Source organism: Xiphophorus hellerii, chromosome 7 (assembly GCF_003331165.1).
Source record: "Xiphophorus hellerii strain 12219 chromosome 7, Xiphophorus_hellerii-4.1, whole genome shotgun sequence".
In the NCBI taxonomy this organism is placed as follows: domain Eukaryota; kingdom Metazoa; phylum Chordata; class Actinopteri; order Cyprinodontiformes; family Poeciliidae; genus Xiphophorus; species Xiphophorus hellerii.
The window spans coordinates 31552460-31577038 of record NC_045678.1 but is presented as its reverse complement, the minus strand read 5'-3'; the positions used below and the strand labels follow the sequence as shown (position 1 = coordinate 31577038).

Genomic DNA, 24579 nt, shown 5'->3' with positions numbered 1-24579 from the left:
CAAAAAGAGCAATTACATGATGCAAAAATATTCAAGGCTTTTATTTTGAAATTTTTAGTTAAGCTTCATTTCAAAGGTCCAAACTAATCCCATGTATAACAGTCATTGGGTTAAATCAGTTATATAATGCTCAACAGAGCAATTACCTGATGTAAAAATATTCAAGGCTCTTATTTTGAAATTATTATTATGCTCCATTTTAAAGTTCCGAACTAATCCCATGTGTAACAGTGCTTTGGATGAAAAAGTCAAATAAAGCCAAAAAGAGCAATTACATGATGTAAAAATATTCAAGGCTTTTATTTTGAAATTTTTGTTAAGCTTCATTTCAAAGGGCCAAACTAATCCCATGTATAACAGTCATTGGATAAAATCAGTTATACAATGCTCAAAAGAGCAATAATCTCATGTAAAAATTGTCAAGGCTTTTATTTTGAAATTTTCAGTATGCTTCATTTCAAAGGGCCAAACTAATCCCATGTGTAAAAGTGCTTTGGATAAAAAAGTCACATAAAGCCAAAAAGTGCAATTACATGCACTTTTTGGCATGTAATTGCCAAAAAGTGCAATTACATGCCAAATTGCAAAATAAAAGCCTCATCACAAGGCTTTTATTTTGAAATTTTCAGTATGCTTAATTTTAAAGTTCCAAACTAATCCCATGTGTAACAGTTCCTGAGTTAAATCAGTTATATACAGCCCATAGCAGCAAGTAGTTCTAAAGGCCAGTTCAGTCCTGATCTGTTTCAACTGAGGGTTCCACTATAGATAGAACTACAGTGATGCGTATTTGTAGTCCAAACCAGCAGCCAATAGCCTCTTGAGTTCCGTTGCTATGGTAAATAATTTTCTCAGCAAAGTGTGAGCTGTTAGTGAGAGAGGCTGGGCAGACAATTGTCTGTTTGAGCCAGGCAGTTTTACTGAAAAAAAGCATTGGGAACAAGTCCTTTCCGTTCGGGAACCGTAATACATATTCGAAAACCGTTTGAAGCGTATGAGAGGGCTATGTGTCTTCTGCGATAGTCCCGAGATTCATGTCTGTACCTCACTCACAGCAATAACAGCGATGAGAGAAAGAAATGTTGTGCCCAGATCTGAAATTCTAGTCAAATACATGGGAGACAGCCTGAGACAGCCTCAGAAAATCCTGTCGCATGACTTTGCTCTGAAGCACCGTGACAGAAAACCGTACGGTCTAGATAAATTTCGAAAACATTTTACCGGAGCACACATGCGTATCAATGTCAGGACCGATTTTGATACCAATCGTGCGATATTTGTGGGCGTGATGGCGATGTCAAAATTATTTTGGGGTGAAAAATTCTCTTCATTTCTCACTCTAGCAGAGGGGCAATCAGACAGAGAGACACTCTAATTTTAGGAAAAATGAGAAACTTTGGGTCGCTTAGAGACAAATTGTGGACAAACCGTAATTGGTATCGACGAGCCGTCTTCACTTTCGAAGAGATCACAGACGTATCTACAAAATGAAATTTGAATGGCATTTCTACGTGAATTCGTGACGACACAGAAAATCCTCAAAAATAGGGTATTTGTAGGATTTTTCCCATTGACTTATAATGGGGTTTTTTTCGTAGTTTTTTGCGAATTATGTCGCCACGTTAAGCCCAAATCCCACCAAAAGTAATAGCTCCAATGGCGTGAATTTTCTGCACGTTTTGATACCTCATTTGTAGGTGTGCACGCAGCGGTATGAGCCGCATTAACGGTTACGGATGAAAAATAAAGAATTGGGAGAATAGTAATAGGTTCCTGCCATTGCTTTGCATGGCAGGCCCCAATGAGTGATAAATTATAAGTTTTTAATCTCTTTCTTTCATACAACACTGTTTAGTTTATTTAGGAATCTCCTTAAGTTCACAGAAAATATTGTGAATATTAAATTAAACCTGCGATATTCTCTCTAAGCTAGGCTATGTTAGCATGTTAGCATCAAGTATTTTATTATTCATATAAATATTAAGTGATAAATTGAATCTCAAAACAGAATGACTGGAAAACTAAATGTTGTGAAGGTAACTCAGATATTAGCAACCAGAAGATACATGTGGCTACGCTAGGTTAGCATTAGCTAGCATGATTAGCAGTTTTAGCTTCTATATTTTTCATTCTATGTAAAGTAAAATAGGTGAGTCATGTTTCTATTGGTGAAACTGTAAAACGATAAATATCACATGAACGTTGAACAGTTTTTTAAAGAGTTTGACCTCCTTCTGTTGGGGTCAAACGGCTCTGACCCTTTGACCCTTTGACCCTCCTGCTCCCTCAGGTTCACTCTGACAGCACAGAGCCTCTTCCAGATCAAACGGCAGCTGGACAAACTGGGAGAACTGGTGGTGAAGGTGACGTATGAGAGCGACCCCATCCCGCTGCAGAAGCCTCAGATGGAGGAACGAGTCAAATACCTGATCTACCACCTGATCAAGAGGTGAGCCCGGCCCGTCTCCGGGGCCCGGGGGTCCAGGGGCCCGGCCCGTCTCCGGGGCCCGGCCCGTCTCCGGGGCCCGGGGGTCCAGGGGCCCGGTCCGTCTCCATGGCCCGTCTGAAATAACATGAATTTATAATGAATATATGATCATATTGGGTCCATGGCAGTGACCACGGTTTGGTTTCAGCTCCTTTGTGGTGGAGAAGCAGCCCTGCATGCCCACTCACCCACAGAAACCTCTGATCATCAAGACCGGAGTCCAGTTCACCACCAAAGTCCGGTAACTGAAGCCCAGCAGCCGTCCATCATTCCCACTGCCGTCATAATGAAAGATAAACAGCTAATCTCTTCTCCTCCTTTCAGACTTTTGGTCAAACTTCCTGAAGTGGATTATCAGCTAAAAGTGAAAACAACATTTGATAAGTATGAAACGGTTTTTAATATGAATAAAATAAATATTAATTCGACGTTAACCTGAGGAGTAATTCCTGTGTCGTCGTCTCTGCAGGGATCTTCCGGCCGGCAGAGTGTGAGTCTGACTTCTCAGATAAAAAACGCTAAACATGAAGCTACATTTTCATGTTTTTACAGTTATAAAACAGCAACATACCGGTCAGTTTGCAGCAGAACATTATGACCACCTTCACACAGCAGGTTTTGATCTCAAATCTAATTTTTTTACTGAAATCAGATTTTCTTTTGCATCGTTCCTGCTGCTCATTAAATGGGGTCAGACTGCAGTGTGAACGGTTCCAAACACAGAGGCTGGAAAACAAAAGGATCACGGTGCTGCTGTGGCCTAGTCAAAGTCCTGACCTGGTTGAAATGCTGTGATGAGACGTTCAGATGCCTCAGCAGAAACTCATAGGAAATAATCCAGATTCCTCCTTACTGACGGAGAAAGTTCAAAAAGTTCTGATGGGATTCTGATGAGGTCCGTTACAAACGGAGAAAAAAGGCTGAAATTTCTAAATTACTCAAAAAATGATAGATAAAGAGTTTCAAACGCTGAAAATTCGCTAGAAATAACATTTGGAGATTAATTTCAGAAACGTTCCAGAAGAAACACCGGACATTTCTGGAACATTCCAAGTTTTTTGTAGAACTTTTTTTTTGCGTGAAGTTTTCTGTCTGCGTTTCGGTGGAATCTGAGTCGGACTCCGTCCCGTTTGCTCCTCAGAAGTCGACAGTTCTTCATCCTCACCAACAACACTAAAGTGATGGACATCGAGGATTACTCCAACGGCTGCCTCTCCGTCGAGTTCAGACACCTGGTAGGAAACTTTCACTGCTGAGCAACGCAGGTTGCTGCAACGCTGCCTGGAAGTTGACAGAGTTTGTGTTTTACAGCAGCTGAAAGAGAAGAAGTACAGCAACGGCACCAAGGGCAACGAGGTGACCAGACTTCAAACACATCAAACATCCACAGGGCAAAAAGGATCACTACTAAAGCACTAACGCCACAAAAATCTAGAACAGTTTGAAGGAAATGTTTCCCTCAGTAAAAGAAAGTTTATCCAGTGTTTTGTAAAACTCAAGATAGTCAGACAAGCAGAAAATTACAGCTAAAATCATACAAAGCACCACAGAGACACTGTTTGTAGTTAAACTGATCAGAAATATGTTCAGATACATGCAGAGAGCTGATCGACTGTTAAAAAGGGGAGGAGCTGAAAGTTACCGGTTGCTACGGTAACCGCACAGCGAAACGTACTGTACAGTTTGACCAAATATAATCAATTTGAAGAATTGATTATAAAATAAAATAAAACCTTGTTACACACATATTTATATATATTTTTTTATCTTATCAGTAATAAACTGAGAATGCAGGATTTTAATAAAACAAGTTAAATTATGAAGGGAAGCGATGTTTAGACCGTTTGCCTCATTAAAAAAAATCCATCCAGTTTGTAAATTCCTTCTGTTCATTTGGAAAATAAAAATATATAAAAATTTAATCTATTTGGTTGAGTTTAGTAAATTACTCGACCAATCAGACTTTAAAGTTTGATTAAATCCGACTTTAAAGTGAAAGTCAGAGTTATTATCTGCAGAATGTAACTTTTATGAAATAGATTTTAACATATTTGTTGAAACTATCTGAAAGATTTAGCTCCTCTGCTTTCTCCCAGTGCTAACTAGAAACAACCAATGAGAACCTGGGGGCGGGGCTTAGTGCTGTCAATAACTCTGCTGCGCTGCATCTAGCATACCACGTTGTGAATGCTAAGACTAGTTAGCATCATCACTAGCTGGTTTTCCTGTAACAGTATGGTGTTTCTCCAGCATTAGCACATTTAGCAGCCAGTACACAAGTGTGACTGACAGCGTTAAGCCCCGCCTCCTGGCTCTGATTGGTTGCAGTTGGACTCGGTTGGATTCTGATGGCTGGTTTCTTTCAGGGCCTGCTCTCTGTGACGGAGGAGCTTCACTCGCTGAGCTTCGAGGCCTGCTTCACCGTGCAGGGCCTCGCCATCGACCTGGAGGTCAGAGGTCGTTTCCATCGTCACACGCCAGCTGCTGCTGTCGCTCATTTCTGCTCTCCTCTCCCCAGACGTGTTCGCTGCCGCTGGTGGTGATCTCCAACGTGAGCCAGCTGCCGGGCGGCTGGGCCTCTGTCATGTGGTACAACCTGCTGACCGACGAGCCGCGGGTGAAACGATCAGCTGCTCAAAACTTTAGCCAAAAAACTAACCAGCTAGTCATTTACTGCAGACGGCTTAAACTGAAGCTCACTGATAAATCTGATGTTAAAATGTAGTCAGAGATGTAAGTGTGGTGAATTTAATGCTAAACCAGCCTGCCGTAGCCGTCGGTTTGGTTTTGCTGACTCGTGTTTCCGTACAGAACCTGGGCTTTTTCGGGAACCCGCCCCGCGCCAGCTGGAGCCAGCTGTCTGAGGTTCTCAGCTGGCAGTTCTCCACCTTCGCCGGCCGCGGCCTCAACAAGGAGCAGCTGGACATGCTGGGCGAAAAGCTGCTGGGTACGCGCCTGGAGCCGGGAGCGGCTAAAGCTACAGCAACGGCTAAACGCATCCGAGAACAGATTGACCTGCCTGAGCTGCTTTACCGACTGGGAAAATGCAACAAAAACAACCAATCAGAGCCAGGAGGCGGGGCTTAGCGCTGCCAATCATCCTCATGTACTCATTGCTAAATGTGCCAATGGTGGAGAAACAACTTACCGTTACAGGAAAACTGCTTATCCACTGTCATCGGCCCCTATGCTAACTAGATTTACCATTCACAAACAGAGGATGATTGACAGCGCTCAGCCCCGCCCCCTGGCTCTGATTGGTTGTTTCTAGTTAGCGCTGGAAGAAAGAGGAAATGTTCGACTTTTTCACAGATTATCTGTCTCATAACAAACTGTCACAACTTTAACAAAAATGTAAAAATATATTTTTTTATAAAAGTTACAAACTACAGTTTAAAGATGGAGGATAATTCTCTCTGTCGCACCAAACAGCTTCTGCTCTGAGTCGGTTTCTCTGGTTTTATTTCACTCTATGCAGACGACACTCTGCTCATCCTAATAAATAAACTACTAAATATGAGAAAACAAAACTAGGACAGATTTTAATCTAGTGACATTTCTGCTGTTTTCTGTGTTTCTGCAGGTCAGCACGCCTCATGTGGGGATTACCAAGTCTCCTGGTCCAAGTTTGCTAAGGTAACGACCTCACAGTGACCTCAGACTGACCTCAGATTGATCTCACAGTGACCTCAGATTGACCTCACAGTGACCTCAGATTGACCTCACAGTGACCTCAGTGTGACCTCAGATTGACCTCAGTGTGACCTCAGTGTGCAGTTCTTCCCTCGGTCACTCCTTCTGCTCTCCGTCCTCCACAGGAGAACATTCCTGGAAAGCCTTTCAGTTTCTGGATGTGGCTGGATTCCATCCTGGAGCTCATCAAGAAGCACCTGCTGCCGGTCTGGAACGAGAAGTAAGACCCCAACGCCTCCGTCAGCCTGACGGAGCCTGATGGAGCCTGATGGAGCCTCCATCACATTCTTTAGTGTTTTTAGTGAAGCTTTAAGGAACAGAAAGGAGAAAATGTTTCCCTCTTTCAGTAAAATGAGGATCTTCAAGATTCACCTGAGACCCAAAACAAGAAGGAAGTTTTTCATAACTTTGATAAAGTATTCATGTCTCCAGATCATTTTCACATTAAACTCTTCAGATGTTACAGATATTTTCAACACAAAGTTCTGCTCAGTTTCTGCTGAGCTGTGAAAAAAAAATCTGAAAAATTAGATTTTTTAATTCCTCTGAGTTTATTCTGTGTTTCTAAACATCTCAGCTCAGACAGATCAGATGGAAAACATCTGAGAAAATCAGGTTTCAAGTCTTCCTACAGAATCCCATCTGGACTCACGTCTGGACTTTGACTAGGCCATCCTGACCCATGTTCTAAACTATCCCATCATAAGTGAACCTGAACCCTGCAGCTTCTAACAAGTTTACCTGTCAGGATTTAACTTTACCCTGGCCTGCTTCCCACAGCATGATGCTGCCACCGCCAGGTTTCTTTCTGGTGTGTTCAGGACAGTGAAAATCAGGAATCATTTCCTGGATTCTCTCCACTTTGTGCTGGTCGGTTACGTAGATAAAAACATTGAGGTTTGTGGCTGGAACAGTGAAAAACCTCAGTGGTGTAAAACCTTTTAACAGATCACTGTGATGTTTATGAAACCAGCTGGCTTCAGATTTTTTATTCTGTTTTCTGTCTTCATCTTACAGCAGCAGCTTTTAAAGGCAATTTAATCTGAGCTGAGGAACTGCAGCTTCCTGTAATCTGCCCAGATTGTTTTTGCTTTGCTTTATTGTTCAGGCCGTACAGAGAAGTGGCGCAGAGCAAAACGCGCTGCAGCTTCACAGCTGGAACAATAGTTTCTACAGTAAAAGCCTGGAGGCAGAAGGAGAAGTGATGAAGGTGATTTTCTGTCTGCAGCTTCATCATGGGCTTTGTGAGCAAAGAGATGGAGCGCGCTCTGCTGAAGGACCGCGAGCCCGGCACCTTCCTGCTGCGCTTCAGCGAGAGTCACCTGGGAGGAATCACCTTCACCTGGGTGGAGCACAGCGACAGCGGTGGGCGGAGAGGCCAACACACACACACACATATAAACACACACACACACACCCCGACACAAATATAAACACACACACATATAAACACACACACACACCCCGACACAAATATAAACACACACACACACCCCGACACAAATATAAACACACACACACACACATATAAACACACACACACACACCCCGACACAAATATAAACACACACACATATAAACACACACACACACACCCCGACACAAATATAAACACACACACACACATGTTTGCGCAGCTATCTTTGCGGGGACTTTCCATTCACTTCCATTCATTTCTACAGCCTAACCCTAACCCTATCCTTAACCAAAACTCAATTCACACCTTAGTCCTAAATCTGACCCCTGACCCAAAAACAGTGTTTCCCAGTGGGTCCCCACAACGTAATATATGTCAGGAAAATGGTTCCCACAAGGTATTAGATACAAACGCATATAAACACACACACACACACAAATATAAACACACAAAGTTACAGGATTTCACTGTCAGCATCCAAACCTTTCTTGGCCTTGAGGTTTTCTTAGCTTCAGCAGTGGCTAGCACTGCTAGCTAAACCATAAAGTACTAGTCATAGAAATTAGCTCTCAGTGATAAAACATTTCCTATGGACAAAGCACAACATTTGAATAAAATATACACAAAATATATATTTTTTCAAATATCTGACTAACTAACCTGGGCCATGTGAACAACAATAATGTATGTTTTCCTGGAGTTTGCTGAATATTTTTTATTTTAAACATTGTAGTAGGTGGATGGTGTCTGTAAAATCCCTTGTCCTGGAGCAAAACTCAATACATTATAATAGTTTAAAACAATTAAAGGAATACTAAGATAATATAATATGACAATAAGTATAAGTATTCAAATAAATAATTATAAAAGTATCAATAAATTGAATTAAAAATCATTTTTATATATTTTCCAACTCCATTGAAATTTGTCCCAAGTTTTTGTCAACATCGTCTGACATAAAAAGAATGTAAAATAAATCAGGCATTATTGGGGGCATCAGAACTCCTGAGGACCCCATGATGTCTTCCTTTCTCTTCCTTTGCTAACAGGGCTAGCAGCTCTAGTTAGCTTATGTTATTCTTTAGTTTTTTCTTCGGTTTAATTCCTAACTTGTTCGTCACAACCATATTGTGTCAACACCATAACTGACAATTTACAAAACTTTTATGAATTTTTGTGAACTAAATGTTTAATTTCGGTAAAGATTTCATGGACCTGATGAGCTACAATATGGCCTCCTTCAGAATAACATCGTATTGATGTAGTTTGGCATTTTGTCGACTCCATCAGTTTTTAACTGACATTGTGACTCTTTCAGTGATAATGTTGACAAATCTCACTTAAATGTGCAGTTAGTTCATTTTAATGTATTTTACATAAATTGCATTACTTCACATGTATCAAGTTTTTCTTTTTACTCACTGGTTTGTCAAAACCTTCAGTTCTGTGTAAACTCAGTCAGATGGACTTTGTTATTTTTTGTTTTAAATAATATTTCTTTTGTTTCTTGAAAAGCATTTGTCTGTAAAACTGAGTAAAAATATCTCTAATAGGGTCATTCAGAAATGCTTTTATATTTATTTTTGTCAGATGGTTTTGACAAAGTTCTGGGTCAGATCCATTAAAAATTTAATTTTCTAAAACATGTTGCAACTGGGAGCCTGCACCTTAGCATCTTTACATTTCCAAAACATTATTTGTCATATTTGAATACATAAGATTGAGGAATAATTTTAAAAATATATATTGGGAAAATTACTGCTCTGCTAATGCACTAAACCAACATAGTATTTAGTAGAAGCTAATGCTAAAGCTCTATATTAACATGGTAATTTGTAGATGCTAATCCTAAAATGCTAAGCTAACATAATAATTAGTTGAAGCAAATGCTACAGCGCTAAACTAATATCATCGTTAGTGAAAACTAATGCTAAAGTGTTAAACCAACATAGTATTTAGTGGAAGATAATTGTTTTAGCAGCATAGTAATTAATAGAAGCTAACTTTAATGAACATTAAAGCGCTAAGTTTGCTCAGAATAGCTGATTAGCTGCCAGTGTCCAATGAAACGCCTGAGAAACTGAAGACAGCTCAGTGATTTGTGGTTCCACTTCCTGATTAGCTGCCAGTTTTCTTCTTCTATTGTCTTATTAACTGTCACTTTGTCCAACAGGGGACGTAAAGTTCAACTCTGTGGAGCCATACACCAAGAACCGGCTGAGCGCGCTCCCGTTCGCTGACATTATACGCGACTACAAGGTGATCTCAAACGGCGGCGTTCCGGAAAACCCGCTCAAGTTCCTGTATCCCGACATTCCCAAAGACGAGGCCTTCGGACGGCTCTACAACAGCCAGCCCAGCAAAGGTAAGACACCAACCTTTGAGTTCATACAGGCTTGCTTTGATTGGGGTTAGGTGGAGTACCTCTGAGTAGTCAGTGTTTTACCAGCCCAGCCTTGTGGCAGCTTGAGCAGTTTCCCTTTGGAGGATTAGATTTCTGATAAATCAAGGAAACTGATTTTCAGAAAATATAAACGAACAACCAACCAACATCATGGAACAACGTTCCTACAAGATAAACAACTTCAGTAAATCAACCAAAATTAGCTTATGCTAAATACCATGGTGCTATAGCCCATTAGCATTGATGTTTTTATGTCACCTTGAATCTTCAGCTCTGACCTTTGACCTCTCTGTGTTCTCAGTCTATCCGTACATCCCATCAACTCTGATCCCCATCTCCGAGCTGCGGTGAGTCCTCCACAGAAATGGCCACAACTCTCATTAGCTGCACTTTAGCGGCTAAGCTACAGGCTACATGGTTGTAGCTGAAGCTCTCGCTCCGTTTTATCTCTCTAAATGTGTCAAACTCAAGGCCCATGGGCCAAATCTGGCCCACTGTAACTGTTTATGTGGCCCTCTAGATTCTAGATTAAACACTAAGTGTGCTTAAATATTATGTTTCAATCAAATCAATGCAGTTTTTAAATCGGTTTACTGCCAAATTATATAAGTCAGTCCCTCCAGTTTCCTGAGAATTATTATGACAATTCACGATAATTTTGCACTAAAACATAATTAGGACTTTATTGCAGATTTTTCTCAAAATTTGTCAAAAACTTTACTTGTACTAAACAGCTGCCTCAGCCTTAAATGATGTCAGATTATAGTCCATGATCTATACAGCGAGTGATAAAAAGTCACATTTACGTCATAAATGAGCATCAATATTTCCAAATTAGAAACACAAACACTTTGATTTTTATTGCAAACATCACAAAAAGAATCATGAAATCCTGGAGGGACTGAAAAGATGTTTAATAATAATATTTAATTTTAAGGATTCATTGATATTTTAACAGTTTGTGATCAGATTTTATCAACACTTTCTGGCACAACCGGCCCTTTAAGAGCCTTCATGATCTGGATTTGGCCCAGAACCAAAATGAGTTTGACAGCCCTGCTCTAAACGAACCGATGTTGGTAACAGTTTGAGGAGGAATCTTGTTTCTGATCCGGTTTGAGGAGGAATCTTGTTTCTGATCCGGTTTGAGGAGGAATCTTGTTTCTGATCCGGTTTGAGGAGGAATCTTGTTTCTGATCCGGTTTGAGGCCTTTACAGTGAAATGTCTCCCGTTCTGTGATCCAGATCAGAAGCCAGCTCCACGCCGCGCTCCTGCCCGTCTCCAGAGCCGCCCATGACGCCCGGAGAGTTTGACATGCTCAGTGAGCACCTGTGCTTCGACATCGACACCGTGAGTTTCCACGCGCCGCGTTCTCCAGGGGTTTGTCCAGAGCAGAGGGGGCCCAGGGCAATAGACGCCACCACATCGCCCCCCAGTGGCCATGTAGTCTTATCTTCACAGGACTGTTTTAAATTATTTTAATAGAGCTTCAGTGGAAGATTTATTCATTTGATTATTTCTATTATTTATTCTTCCAATATGTCAGAGTTCATATTTTTCCTCTTTATGTCCTAAAAACTGAAATCATAAAATCTTTAAAGAAGCTGATTTATCAGTTAATAACTGATAATATCAATAAATAATAACCTCTGTGGTTCCTGTCTGTTTTAACCAAATTACAGCAAAGAAGCTGAGAAGCTTTTAAAAGCATTTATGTAAGAATCTGTCTTTGTTTTTAATTAATTAATTTTTACTCATTTAAAACTCATACATGGTGCATTACGGTAATTTAAAGTCTTAAAGGGGTGAAAAACAATCAAATGAATAGAAAATGAGACGCATGGCCTTCAGAATACACACATAATTACTTTCATATTGATTCATAACCTAAATTAATTTAGTCGGAAGAAATAGAAAGAAAAGAGTGTTCAGTTTCTGATGTATTTTTATTTCTCTGAGAATAAGTTTGTTTTCTTTCTGTTTCCAGATGAGCTCTCCGTACTCAGAGTGAATCCTCGATGTTTCTTCACCTCTTCAAACATAAATATTATAAATATTTCATGTTCTTAGGGACCAAAAACATCTTTAATGTTTTTATTTAATGTTGTAATTTGAGCTCCAATATGCTGAAGTTCTTTGTAAAAAGTTTTTCTAAATAAATTTCCTCCTTCATATCAGCCTGTCATCTCCGCTCACCGGCGCCCCCGCTGGCCAGAAAGAAATACTGCAGCCAGAGGTCCCGGTTCTGAGCTTTTATTTTGGAGAGGAAACCGGATGTTGTGACTCACCGTGACTCTCTGTAAATGCTGTTCAGGGTTTCTGGAGAATCACGTGGTTCTCGGCGAGTCGTCCTGCTGTTTTGTTGTGGGAATGAGTCACGAGAGGCGGCAGTGATCGCGGCTTCCGGTGGGATAAGAAAGAAAGATGGAGGTTCGACCTCTGAGCGAAGGTCTGGATCCACCTGCAGGCCGTTAATCAGCTGCTCAACAGGCTTGCTGAAGGTTTTCTGGACTTCCATTCATTTCAGAACAAAGTTTTGGTTTTATTTGTGCAGAAACTCCTAAACTAGAGGATGATTTTTTTTCTTTCTAAAGAAAACTTTAAAATGAGATTAATTATTATTATTATTATTATTATTATTATTATTATTATTATTATTAACTGAATCTGCAGAAATCCCAGAGGTGACCAAGTTTGACAAGGAAACAAAACCAGATTTTGGTTCCGAGGTGATTTCCTGAGAGCGATGAGTCGGAGCTGGTGAGTCAGTGAAATATGAGGAAACATCCGAGTAAAAAAATTCTGCTCTGGATTTGTTTGTTGTTGGTTGGCATAGAAACCTCTTCTCACTGAACAGCTACTTTCTACAGCATGAAGCAAACCTGTCACTAAAATATCTGAAAACTGCAAAACTAATTAATTTTGTTCAAAACAATTAATGAAATTCACGGGATTTTCTTCCCACTAAATAAGTTTTATTTTACCTCACATGGTTGCTATAATCCCTGATTTCTGTGCACATTTTTACCTTCCACTCAACTTTACAGTAATATGCTTGGAAGCAGCACTTTGGAAAAGGGAGTTAACATTGGGTTATTTAAATTGACATAAAAGAAAGAAAATGTATTTTACTTTCAAAGTTATATTTTAACTGTTACGACTCCATCAAGCCGAAGGGCAATGAGCAACCAGAATGAAGTTAACATTTATTGTTACACAAATAAAAGGGTTTCCCGTTAACTTCAACCCGAATTTAAAAACCACTTCAGGCGGACAAACCCGCATAAATCAGTGAAAACTTAAGATCCACTGGATTCACTGCAAGATGATCACATGCAATCCAAACTCAAGATCACAACAACAGGATCGGGTCTCAGATATTTGAGATTAACAGCCACATGAAATCTGAGTGTTCAGGAAGTGACCCAAAAACAAACGGAGGACAAAACAATAAATGTTAGGTTGTCAGTCTGACCACAAACACTGAGGAGACAAACAATCCAAACTGGACGGACTAACAAGAAAACCAAACTCTAAAAGGAAGCAGTGATAAAACTGTAAGACAAAAATTACTAAATGCTTATTAAATCACTTTAATCGAGTCAATCTAAAACATTAAGACACTGAATACCTGCATCGCATAAACAAGACCTCTAAAGTTAAACTACATGTAGCAGATCTGGTGCAGCCCTACCAGATAAAAACTCTATAAAAACCAAAAACATGCAATTCAATCTGATTAAAAGAGACTAATGGATCAACCTACCTGCAGCGTCACGCCCAGGTAACATCATTAATACTGCGGCCCTGTGTAAAAACATCAGCACAAACTTATTAAGAGAATCCATTTCAAACAGTTTTCCTCCAAATCTACCACAGCCGACACACACCTGGTCTCACACACAGGAAATTAACACCTGGCCTCCACCTTCCAGCTTCCGTTTTATGGAGGTTCAGGCTGTGGAGGGAGCGCCACCTGGTGGAGCCGCCTGTTACATAAGTATTTAATTAGCAAGCTAAACACAAAATACTTAACTCTGATCCATAAACTCATTAACCACATTTAGATTTCAGTGCCGGATTCTGGATGTTTGAACATCCAGAACGCAGAAAGTGAGAGTGAATGGATGAATGGATGAATGTAGGTGTGGCAGAGAATCCAGCATCTCACCAAATACAGGACCAACCTCGCAGCTGCGGAAGGCGACGCCACGCTGGCAGAGGAGCTGAACCTCTTCTTGCCCGCTTTGAGGTGAAGCCAACAGAGGCAGCCACACTACACCAAGCGACCCAGAACACCACACCCCTCGTAGAGGAGCACGAGGTGAGGCGCACACTGCGGGCCGTCAACCCAAGGAAGGCTGCTGGACCTGATGGCGTCCCTGGACGTGTCCTGAAAGACTGCGCCGATCAGCTGGCTGGAGTCTTCACCAGGATCTTCAACCAGTCCCTAGCCCTGTCTACAGTCCCATCCTGCCTGAAATCTTCCACCATAGTCCCCATGCCCAAGAAACCTCACATCTCCTGCCTCAACGACTACCGGCCAGTGGCACTAACCCCTGTGGTGACGAAGTGTTTTGAAAAACTGGTCCGGGGTCACATCACAGCACTTCTCCCTCCTGGCTTTGACCCCCACCAGTTCGCCTACAGAGCCAACAGATCCACAGAGGACGCCGTGATCACGGCCCTCCATGCTGCTCTGTCACATCTGGAGCAGCAGGGGAGCTATGTGCGGATGCTCTTTGTAGACTACAGCTCTGCTTTTAATACCATCCTCCCTCACAGACTGGTGGACAAACTGGGGGACCTGGGCCTCCCTCACTCCACCTGCATGTGGATTCTGAGCTTCCTGACCAACCGACAGCAGAGAGTTAGGGTGGGAAAACATACATCCACTGCCCTCAGCCTTAGTACTGGCTCTCCACAGGGCTGTGTGCTGAGCCCCCTGCTCTATTGTCTGTACACATACGACTGCACCTCTGCCCACCACAGCAACACCATCATCAAGTTTGCTGATGACACCACAGTGGTGGGGCTCATCTCAGGAGGCGACGAGTCCGCCTACAGGGGTGAGGTGGAGCGGCTGTTGCAGTGGTGCAGGGAGAACAATCTGCTCCTCAACAACTCAAAGACAAAAGAACTCATAATAGATTACAGGAGGAATAAAACGGACATTACACCACTAACCATTGGGGGAAAATGTGTGGAGAGGGTAGCTGATTTCCGTTTCCTGGGGGTCCACATTGAGCAGGGCCTCACATGGAACATGAACACCTTGGAGCTGATAAAAAAGGCCCAGCAAAGACTGAACTTCCTGAGGGTTCTCAGGAGGAACAGCATCAAGGAGAAGCTGCTGGTGTCCTTCTACAAGTGCTCCATAGAGAGCATACTGACCTACTGTATCTGCGTCTGGTATAACAGCAGCACTGCGGCTCAAAGGAAAACTCTCCAAAGGGTTGGGAATACAGCCCAAAAAATCATTGGCTGCCCTCTCCCCTCACAGCGACCGCTGTCTAAGAAAAGCACAACACATCACAAAGGACACTTCTCACCCCGGACCTTCTCTGTTCACACTGCTGCCTTCAGGCAGAAGATACAGAGCAACCAGAACCAGAACCAACCGTCTCAGAGACAGTTTCTACCCGACAGCAATAACAAAACTAAATGCAATCAAAAACAACCATTAATCATCATAAATGATGGATGTGAGAATGTGGCTGTTCTTATTTATTAGTTTTTATTTTTTTATTTTTTTTTACCAGTTATTTGTTAATTCTTACATTGTGTGTGAATTGTGAGACAGTTATTTTTTGTTTTTAAGCATATGCACTGACTGATGGCACCTTTTAAATTTCGTTGTTCTTGTGACAATGACAATAAAGATTTATCTTATCTTATCTTATCTTAGAGACCCGGTCTGCGTCCTTTTCCTCCTTCTTTACATTTTGTATGCAGACGGCATGATAACGGGTTAATATTAAAATCTGCAGATGATTCGTGATAGTTGGCCTGATGCTGAACATTTCTCTGACTAAAACTTTTACAGAAAACAAAGGACTTTATTTTATTTTAGACAGAAGCTCCACGACTCAAATCAAACAGTAATTGAAGGTCAGACAGTGGAGACAGTAGAAAACTATAAACATCTTGGGACTATTTTAGATCATAAGTTCAAATTTACCTGCCATTCAGAGAAGCTGAAAGTTTCGGGTTGATAAGTCAACAATGATCATATTTTATAGATCATATATTGACCTTTTCTCTCCGCTGTTGGTTTGGAAATATTAATATTAGGTTAAAATGCCCTCAGCAGAATAATATGTACCAATAATAAAATCTTAGAAGTTTAACGCAGAACTTCCTGTTAGTCTGTCGGTCAACAATGACATTCACTGCTGTGTTCTTTCCATTATTATTTCCATTATTTGATTTCCTTTTTGGTATGTTTTATTGGGTTTTTTTTTACTTTGATACTTTGCCTTTTAGTTTTTATACTTAAAAATTAGTATTTTACCAATTTAGGTTTTAAGCCAAGTTAAATATTTAGCACCAGACTAAATATTTACTAAGCAAACTTCATATTTCGCCCCCATTTAAATATTTACCAAGCTAAATATTCAGTTAGCAAGCTAAATAATTAGCTAAATAATAATAGCTTGTTAATTAAGCTATTTCAAGACACTTGTAAATGGCTTAAATAAGCTTTATGTAGTAACGGATAAACAGTTAATAAAATACCACTGAATGTTTTTGCTGTTATTTTTGATCACCGTTTCATGTCCGGCGCCTATAATTAGCATAATAAGATTATTTAATGTAAAGTTGTTCGCAGCTCTGATGTTTGTGAAGCGGCTCCTTTCTTTAAAAATAAAAACCTTTAATATGAAAAGCTGCTGAAGGCGGAAGTGACGCCTCTGGCTGAACTTGAAGCCTCTGGCTGAGACGTTTCCAGAGAATCAGCCGGTCCGGTCCGGAGGGAGGTTCCGCGGGATAAAAGCCGCCGCTGCCTGCAGATCGGCTCTGATTCGCTTCCTGGAGAAACTCTGAAGACTCACGGTGAGAAACTCAACCTCAGACAGTTTGACTGCTTTAGTCTTTACGCGTTTATTGCATAAATATGTTAGTTTTCTGACTAATGTCTGATGATTTCAAGCTGAATTTGATGAAAACATTTTCATAAAGTTTAACTTTAATCATTTAAAGTTAGATTATTAACTTGTGTTCGAAAATATAGCAAGAAAATATAAATAAATGAATATCGGTGCCAGTAGTGAGACTGTTTACCGGAGTGAGCATGAACCCCTCAGGCTTCCGTACCGCTGCTGCTCGGACCCTTTCTTCCTCCCTCCAGTTTAAGGTCCGCTCCGTGTTTTTTTGCACAGTGATGCATGAAAACACGGAGCGGATCCGAGTCTTTATTGGATCAGAATCAGAAGCTGACTGAACGTTTCCCGGATCAGAACCGAGAATGTTTGAACATCTGGAACGTTCACAGATTCAAACTACAAACTACAACATGATCTGAAAAGTTCTGCTACAAGTTCTGGAGGTTTTTATGGATATACTGTAACCTACAGCCTGCAGCTGGATCCCACCTGAGACATGAGAACCGGGTCAGAGCCGGTTCCTCAGGCGGTTCTGTTGTGGTTCTGTGCAGATGGCCCAGTGGCAGGAGCTGCTAAAGCTGGACTCGGCGCTGCAGAACCAGGTCCGGCAGTTGTACGAGGGCCGGTTCCCCACAGAGATCCGGAACCAGCTGAGCCACTGGATCGAGAGCCAGGACTGGTAAGAGGTTCTGAAGCCGGTTCTGGGCGGAGTCAGAATCCACCCGCTGCATTTCCTGAATGCGGTTGCTATGGAGACGCCGCTGTGGTCCAGCAGGGGGCGCAGCGGGTCAAACTGAACATGTTTTATTTATTGAGCCTGAAAAAGTTTCATAAAATGATTTAATTTGACACAAAATGGAAATAAAATAATTATGTTGTAAAAATAGGGGGGGAAATCTGAAAAGTGTGGAGGACATTTGTAGTCATCCTGCCTGAGTCAGAACCCTGCGGAGCCTCCTCTAGCTGCAGGTCTCCACCAGCTCTGAACATCTAGACTTTGACTAGGCCATTCTATCCATGTTTATTTTTTAAATCCGTACAGAATACATAAACAATTTAAAAACATTAGAAATATTGTTATAAAAACACAAAACCAGAAAAAATCTTGAAGCTAAATCAGGAAGTGAGGTGGGTCAAAGTGTGACATCATTTCCTGCTGCAGGAGTTCTGCGGCTGTGAACGAGAACGCGGCGGCTGCGTGTTTCTACGCTCTGCTGCAGCAGCTGGAGGAGCAGTGGCGCCGCTCGGTCCAGGAGAACGCCATCCTGCAGGGGCCCGACTTCCCCAGGATGAGGGCCTTCATGGTGGTACGGCGGAGCTGGCGCAGCGGTCAGTATGCTACCGCTGCCGGGTCTGAAGCAGCTCTGTGTTTCCAGGAGAACTTCCAGGCTCAGCCGCTGAACCTGGCCGCCATTTTGTCTGAATGTCTGAAGGAGGAGAAACAGCTCCTGGAATCGGTTACCATGACGACGGTGAGTCCCGATTAACGGTACGGCGGCGGCGCTGAGCATGGAAGCTAACTGACCCTGCTCTCCTCTCAGGGCGGCAGCGATGGCGTCGTGGCACCGCAGTGGACGGAGCTGGACAACCAAGTGACGCAGCTGAAGCTGCAGGTTCTGGTAATCAGACGGATCCGATTCCCGACCGGACCGACACAATCAGAACCAGAATCTTGATCTGTGAAATCTGCTGCAGGAACTGAAGAAGGAGGTGAAAATCCTGGAGGATCAGAGCGAAAAACTCGACTTCATCCAGAACTCGTGGCAAAGCAAAGGTCAGGTCAAAGGTCACCGCTGCAGGAACGCTGCGGTGTGACGCTAAACGGCGTTCTAACAGGAACGTTTGGGTCAAAGGTCATCACTGCTGCGTTCTAACAGGAACGTTTGTGTTTCCTTCACCAGTGGAGCAAAACGTGGAACTGGTCCAGTCCAAGGCCCTGGTGGAGCAGGAGTGTCTGAGGATGGCCCGGTCCATCTCCCAAACCAAACAGGTACCAGAGACCCACACAGTACAGAACCGATCTGAACCAGCTGATCAGAACCGATCAGAACCAGCTGATCAGAACCAGCTGATCAGAACCGATCAGAACCAGCTGATCAGAACCAGTAGCTCCCTCAATTTAAGTTTTGAAACCGACTAGCAGCAAAACTTCTTTTATTTTGAAGGGCAACCTGCTTCATCTGGTTCCCCTGCAGCAGGTGTCTCTGGGTTTGCGGGTCGACCCGCCTCATGTGTCTCATGATGGTTTTCTCTCAGGTTGTGCTGCAGCGGCTGGTCAGGGTTCTGAACGAGGCGGCCGGTTCGGTCCAGACTCTGACCGGAGCCGAGCTTCCTCAGTGGCGGCGGCGGCAGCAGCGATCCTGCATCGGCAGCCCAGAGGACGCCGGCCTGGACCTGCTGGAGAAATGGTGAGCCGCCGGCGCCGGCCCGCCTCATGACCCGACCTGACCCGACCCGGCCCGCTGCCTGACCCGACCCGTTTGTGTTCTGCAGGTTCACGGCAGTGGCCGAGGTTCTGATCGGTGTCGGTGAACAGCTGCAGCGGCTGCAGGTCCAGATCCAGAGGTTCCCCGCCCCGGACTTCCCGGGCCTCACCAACTCCGTGGCAGAAATGGAGAAGTTCAGCCGCAGTCTGATCCGGAACCTGCTGACCAGGTGAGGCCACGCCCCCGGCTGCTGATCGGACCGGGCCTGCTGACCGGTTCTGTTTGGGTTCTGTGCAGCGCCCTGGTGGTGGAGAAGCAGCCCGTCATGCAGAACCTTCCTCACCGGCCGCTGATCCTGAAGACCGGCGTTCGCTTCAAGGTCACCGTGAGGTGAGGCGGAGCGGCTTCCCTCAGAGTACTGTCCGGGTCCAAACACCGTGACCTTTGACCTACAACCTGAGCCCAGATGGCCGCCCACATCCAGATCTAGCAGAACTGGTGTTTGTGCTGCTGTCACTTTAAAACATTAATAAAAGCTTCCACAGGTCAGCCATTTTGAAATCAAGCCAGAAATCAAAATGGCTGATTTTGATGTCAAAATTTTGTTTAATTTATGAAATCTAATAAAATAAGATCAAAACAAAAGCAGCACAAATTAATTTTTGTGCGGCACAAACGTAGCAGAGTTTATCAACACCAATTTTTAATTTTGTAAACATGGGGGCTGGTTGACCTTTGACCTCTGGACTTTTTTTTTTAATGTCTGAAATGATAGCGGCACAAACAAACATCTTTGCAGCACAAACGTCTGACACCATTTTGCTTGGAGGTTCTTCTTCTTCTTCTCTGTTTCATTGGGATTTAATCCTAAAATGTTTTTACATGAATTTTATTTTCAGCGTTTTAAACTTTTATTTTTATTTTCCTCAGGTTTTTGGTAAACCTTCCAGCTTTTAAGACTTTCATCAAAGTCAAACCTGTTTTTGACAAGTAAGAAAAAATCTTCAGTTCAGATCAAATATTTTACTCTGTTTCTGTTTTTCCATAAAATCTCATTTTTCTGGTTAAAATCAGAGACGTTGAGGAAATGAAGACGATCAGCAGGTAAGAAGACAAGAAAAATGTTTACATTGAAAAAATAAACAATGTATAAATCCTGTTTTGCTATTTATATTAAATATTTATAAATAATATTTTAGTAAAAATAATTTTTTGTTGTTGTTTTATATATTTAAGTGAAATATTTCAATAATAATAAAGTCTTTTTATTTTATTTGTTCTAGTTTTCGTCAGTTCGATTTCTCGCGTGACGACTCCAAGGTTCTGGACGTCGATCTGTCCAGCGGCGCCCTGACGGCGGCGTTCGAGCACATGGTGGGAAAACCTGATCAAACTATTGATCACAAAGTATTGATTATCATTAATGAATCATTTTCGTATCTGTTTTTGTTTTCAGTCACTCAAAGAAAAAAAGGCCAGAGTTAAAGGTTCCTGTGAGGTGAAACGTTTTGAATTATTTAACCGTTTGTTAACCAGGAAGCTGAAGACTGGAAGTGATTATTTAAATAGTTGAACGTTTTGGGCCAATCAGAACCAGCTGACCGTCACAGAGGAGCTTCACATCATCCGCTTCGTCACGCAGCTGCAGCACAACGGGGAGACCTTCCACATCCAGGTGACCAGTAAAACCAGTTAAACCAGTGATCCGGTTCTGGACCGGCTGACGGCCCGGTCCGGTTCTGTTTGTCCCCCAGGCCAGCTCCCTGCCGCTGGTGGTCATCTCCAGCTCCAACCAGGTTCCCAGTGCCTGGGCCGCCATCATGTGGTCCAATATGGCGTCCGGCGCCGACTCGGAGGTGAGTACAGAACCAGGACCAGGGCCGGCCTCTGCCGGACCGGGCTGAAGTTCTGCTTTGTGTGGCCAGAACCTGTCGCTGTTTCTGGACCCGCCGGGCCTGACCTGGGAGCAGCTGGCGCCGCTCCTCAGCTGGCAGTTCCTGTCGGTCGGGCAGCGGCCACTGGACCAGGACCAGCTGTCCATGCTGCAGGCCAAGATCATGGGTGGGTCCAACAGAACCAGAACCTCCCACTTCCTCCATGTTTCTGCTTCCATACATGTAATGGATTAGATTAGCTTAGCCTTCATGCTAAGCTAACTGATTGATTTAAATGTTGAACTGATTAAATTGTTGCTGCTTGTTTCTGATTTTATCCAGATGATCCTGATGGTCCGATTGACTGGAACAAGTTTTCCAAGGTGAGGTTCAGAACCTGTTCTAGTCCAGGGGGTCCAAAGTGTGGGCCAGGGGCCTTTAGGGGCCAACATGGCACGAAGTTGGTTTATGAACTCAGGATGTTGATCCAGATTCAAGCTGTAATGAATGATACCCTTAAAAAAAACTTTCTGAAACTGTAAATAAATAAAGTTTCATGTTTTTATTGATTTTATCGCTGGACGTCTCTGACTTCCTGTTTCCCAGGATGAGAGCGTCTGGATCTGGATCGATGGGATTCTGGACCTGATCAAGAAGTTTGTGTGGGAGCTGTGGAGGGACGGGTAAGTCGGGTCGGGTCGGGTCGGGTTAGCGGCCCTCCTGCTTCTCTCCTCCTTCAACATGTCTGGATGCGTTTCTGCTCTCCAGATGCATCATGGGATTTGTTAGCAAGGAGAGAACGCGCTCCCTGCTGCGGGAGAAACCGGTCGGGACGTTTCTGATCCGATTCAGTGAGAGCATCCTGGACGGCGCCATCACCTTCAGCTGGGTGGAGCAGTCCGCCGGAGGTCAGTGTCACACAGACCCAAACGGGATCAACAGAACCCGAACAGTCACAGAGTTCTGATCTGACCCGCTCTGCAGAGAAACGCATCCACGCCGTGGAGCCGTACACCAAGAAGGAGCTGTCGGTTCTGTCTCTGCCCAACGCCATCTACAGCTACACCCTGACCACTTCGGGGCGGAGCCACAACCCGCTGGTCTACCTCTACCCCGACACCCCCAAAGACGCCGCCTTCGCACGCTACAGAGCAGCAGGTACCGAGCGGCGCCACCAGGCCGTGTTTACGTCTGGAGACGGTTCTGACGTCCTGTGTGGATAAAAAATTAACAGCCATAATTTGGCCTGAAGAGTAAAAATGGAGGTTAATTTTTCAGTTATTCATGTCAGTTTCAAGCTAAGTGTTTCCTGCATAATTAGCTTGCTAACGAAATATTTAGTTAGTAAGTTAAATATTTAGTTAGCCAGGTAGCTTGCTAATTAGTTAGCTCTGAGCCTTAGCCATCAAGCTAAATTCTTAGTTTCAAACTGGAACATTTATGAATAACATGATGAAAATGTAACTTTTATAACTTTTTCTTTCTTTTCTAAATAGCCCAGATTGTTACTGTTATGCATAAATTAAGTGACTTTAAAAATGACACCTTGGCAGAAACTATTCACACAGACCTTCAGTTTGACCAATTCTGAAACTTTGGACACAAGATATCCTATTATGACAAAATGAAAATGTATTTACCAATATTTACAAAAATGTCTAAAAGCCAGTTTAATTGTTGTCATTGTGGGGAAATTTGTTTCAAATCTAAAATCAGTTTTAGAATCAGAGCCGTTAAAGTTTCACCCAGTTGGTGGCGCTGTTTCTGTTTGGCCCCCTGCAGATCCGTCTCCTCCCAGCATGGACAAACAGGGCTACGTCTCCAAGAAGATCGTTTTGGTCTCCATGTAAGTTTCTGCTGAACTGAGACTCTTTGCCAGTTGTTCTTCAGGAAGTAAACAGGAAGTAAACATGTTGTTCCCCCTCAGTGACCCCACGCCGCCGCCGTCTCCGCCTCTGTCTCCGTCTCTGTCCACAGACATGGACATGGACCCCGAGCACACCTTGGTAGGTTGAAGGCTGCTTCCTGTCTCATGACTTCTTTATGGCAGCTGATTTAAAATGAACGGTTTTTGTTGCTCTGCAGGACGACATTTTCAAGGATTTATTCCAGCCTGACCCGTCGCACGACACCAATCAGTTCATCAATCAGTTCATTAATCAGTTAATCAATCAGTGATCAGAAAAGGTTCATGAACATCACCTGGTTTATTATGTACATAGTAAAAATAAAAAATGCAAGTTTGTCTTAAAGGGGAAATCTTTCCTCCAGGGTTTCAGGCTGAAATATAAATACACTTTCCAGTTTTTACCTCATTGCATTTTATTAAAAATGCTTTAATAAAGCTGTAAATATCCAAACATAACAGAACAGAATTTATGTATTGTCACTGTACAATAAGATTATAGTAAACTCCAACAGTGAAAGTGATCAACACATGGTGATTGTGAAAACCTTGCATTTTATTCGCTGTTTTTATGGGCATAAGATTAAAGGGGCCAATCTGTTTCCATAGAAACAAATTTATTACTTTTATCAGACACAATTTATGCTGCGGAAATATCCGTCTGAAACTATAAACTATTACTTTAATGCCTCTTTGCAAATACAGCAAAACATAAGTATGAACACCATTGATATTCCTGTATTACGAAGGATGCGATTAGATGCACTTTTACACCATCTAGTGGTTGGAGTGTGAACTGCACTTGATTTATTGAGTGGAAGTTAAAATGTCACCAATAAACCCAGTAAATAATCTTAACCCTGAGCTGGAATGTGGATTAAAAACATAATTATGCTTACTGATGTCTTAGTAGAAGACATTCATTTAAATTTTTGGGTTTGAAGCTATTTAGCAACACTAGGCAGCTAAGGAATGGAAACTGACTATACAAGTATTGGTAACAAAAATGTTTAATTGCAAAAATGGTCAATTGTGTTCTTGAATTTGAACATTAATGAAGCTGAATGGAAAATAATTACAGTTAAATATGTAAATATTATTTTACAAACTGATGCATAAAAACTATGACAGCTTAAAGATAAATTTCAGCCAAAAAACAAAAACGTTTGGAGCTTAACCCAAGAATTTTTTCTGGGGGAAAAAAAAATCTGAAAATTTTTGAATTAAAAAGTACAAAAAAATTTTTGCTTTTGGAAATTTTTTG

At 42.4% G+C, this 24579-nt stretch overlaps 2 protein-coding genes across 3 annotated transcripts in view; both read left to right on the top strand.

Moving 5' to 3' along the window:
• Positions 1-12180, top strand: part of LOC116723259 (signal transducer and activator of transcription 4) — a 33656-nt gene extending 21476 nt beyond the window's left edge. The window contains exons 8-23 of one of the 2 annotated variants that reach the window (XM_032568020.1): positions 2291-2449; positions 2637-2729; positions 2813-2872; positions 2958-2978; positions 3630-3723; positions 3803-3844; positions 4855-4938; positions 5007-5105; positions 5300-5435; positions 6072-6124; positions 6307-6401; positions 7410-7546; positions 9772-9963; positions 10304-10349; positions 11248-11353; positions 11991-12180. In XM_032568020.1, the coding sequence (XP_032423911.1) occupies positions 2291-2449; positions 2637-2729; positions 2813-2872; positions 2958-2978; positions 3630-3723; positions 3803-3844; positions 4855-4938; positions 5007-5105; positions 5300-5435; positions 6072-6124; positions 6307-6401; positions 7410-7546; positions 9772-9963; positions 10304-10349; positions 11248-11353; positions 11991-12014 (1441 nt within the window). In that variant the 3' untranslated portion in view covers positions 12015-12180. Of the gene's footprint in view, positions 1-2290; positions 2450-2636; positions 2730-2812; positions 2873-2957; positions 2979-3629; positions 3724-3799; positions 3845-4854; positions 4939-5006; positions 5106-5299; positions 5436-6071; positions 6125-6306; positions 6402-7409; positions 7547-9771; positions 9964-10303; positions 10350-11247; positions 11354-11990 lie in introns of both variants that reach the window. The other variant, XM_032568019.1, reaches the window with a different exon arrangement.
• Positions 12181-16927: 4747 nt separating this feature from the next.
• On the top strand, positions 16928-23962 carry LOC116723258 (signal transducer and activator of transcription 1-like). Its single transcript, XM_032568018.1, has 24 exons — positions 16928-17059; positions 17661-17788; positions 18272-18416; positions 18486-18581; positions 18651-18728; positions 18805-18883; positions 19011-19099; positions 19366-19517; positions 19603-19764; positions 19833-19925; positions 20466-20525; positions 20610-20639; positions 20819-20909; positions 20992-21033; positions 21127-21210; positions 21290-21391; positions 21461-21596; positions 21752-21792; positions 22016-22092; positions 22178-22317; positions 22394-22567; positions 23192-23255; positions 23337-23415; positions 23495-23962. The coding sequence occupies exons 2-24, from the start codon at positions 17661-17663 to the stop codon at positions 23585-23587; spliced, it is 2235 nt and encodes a 744-aa protein (XP_032423909.1). The 5' UTR covers positions 16928-17059; the 3' UTR covers positions 23588-23962.
• Positions 23963-24579: the final 617 nt, after the last annotated feature.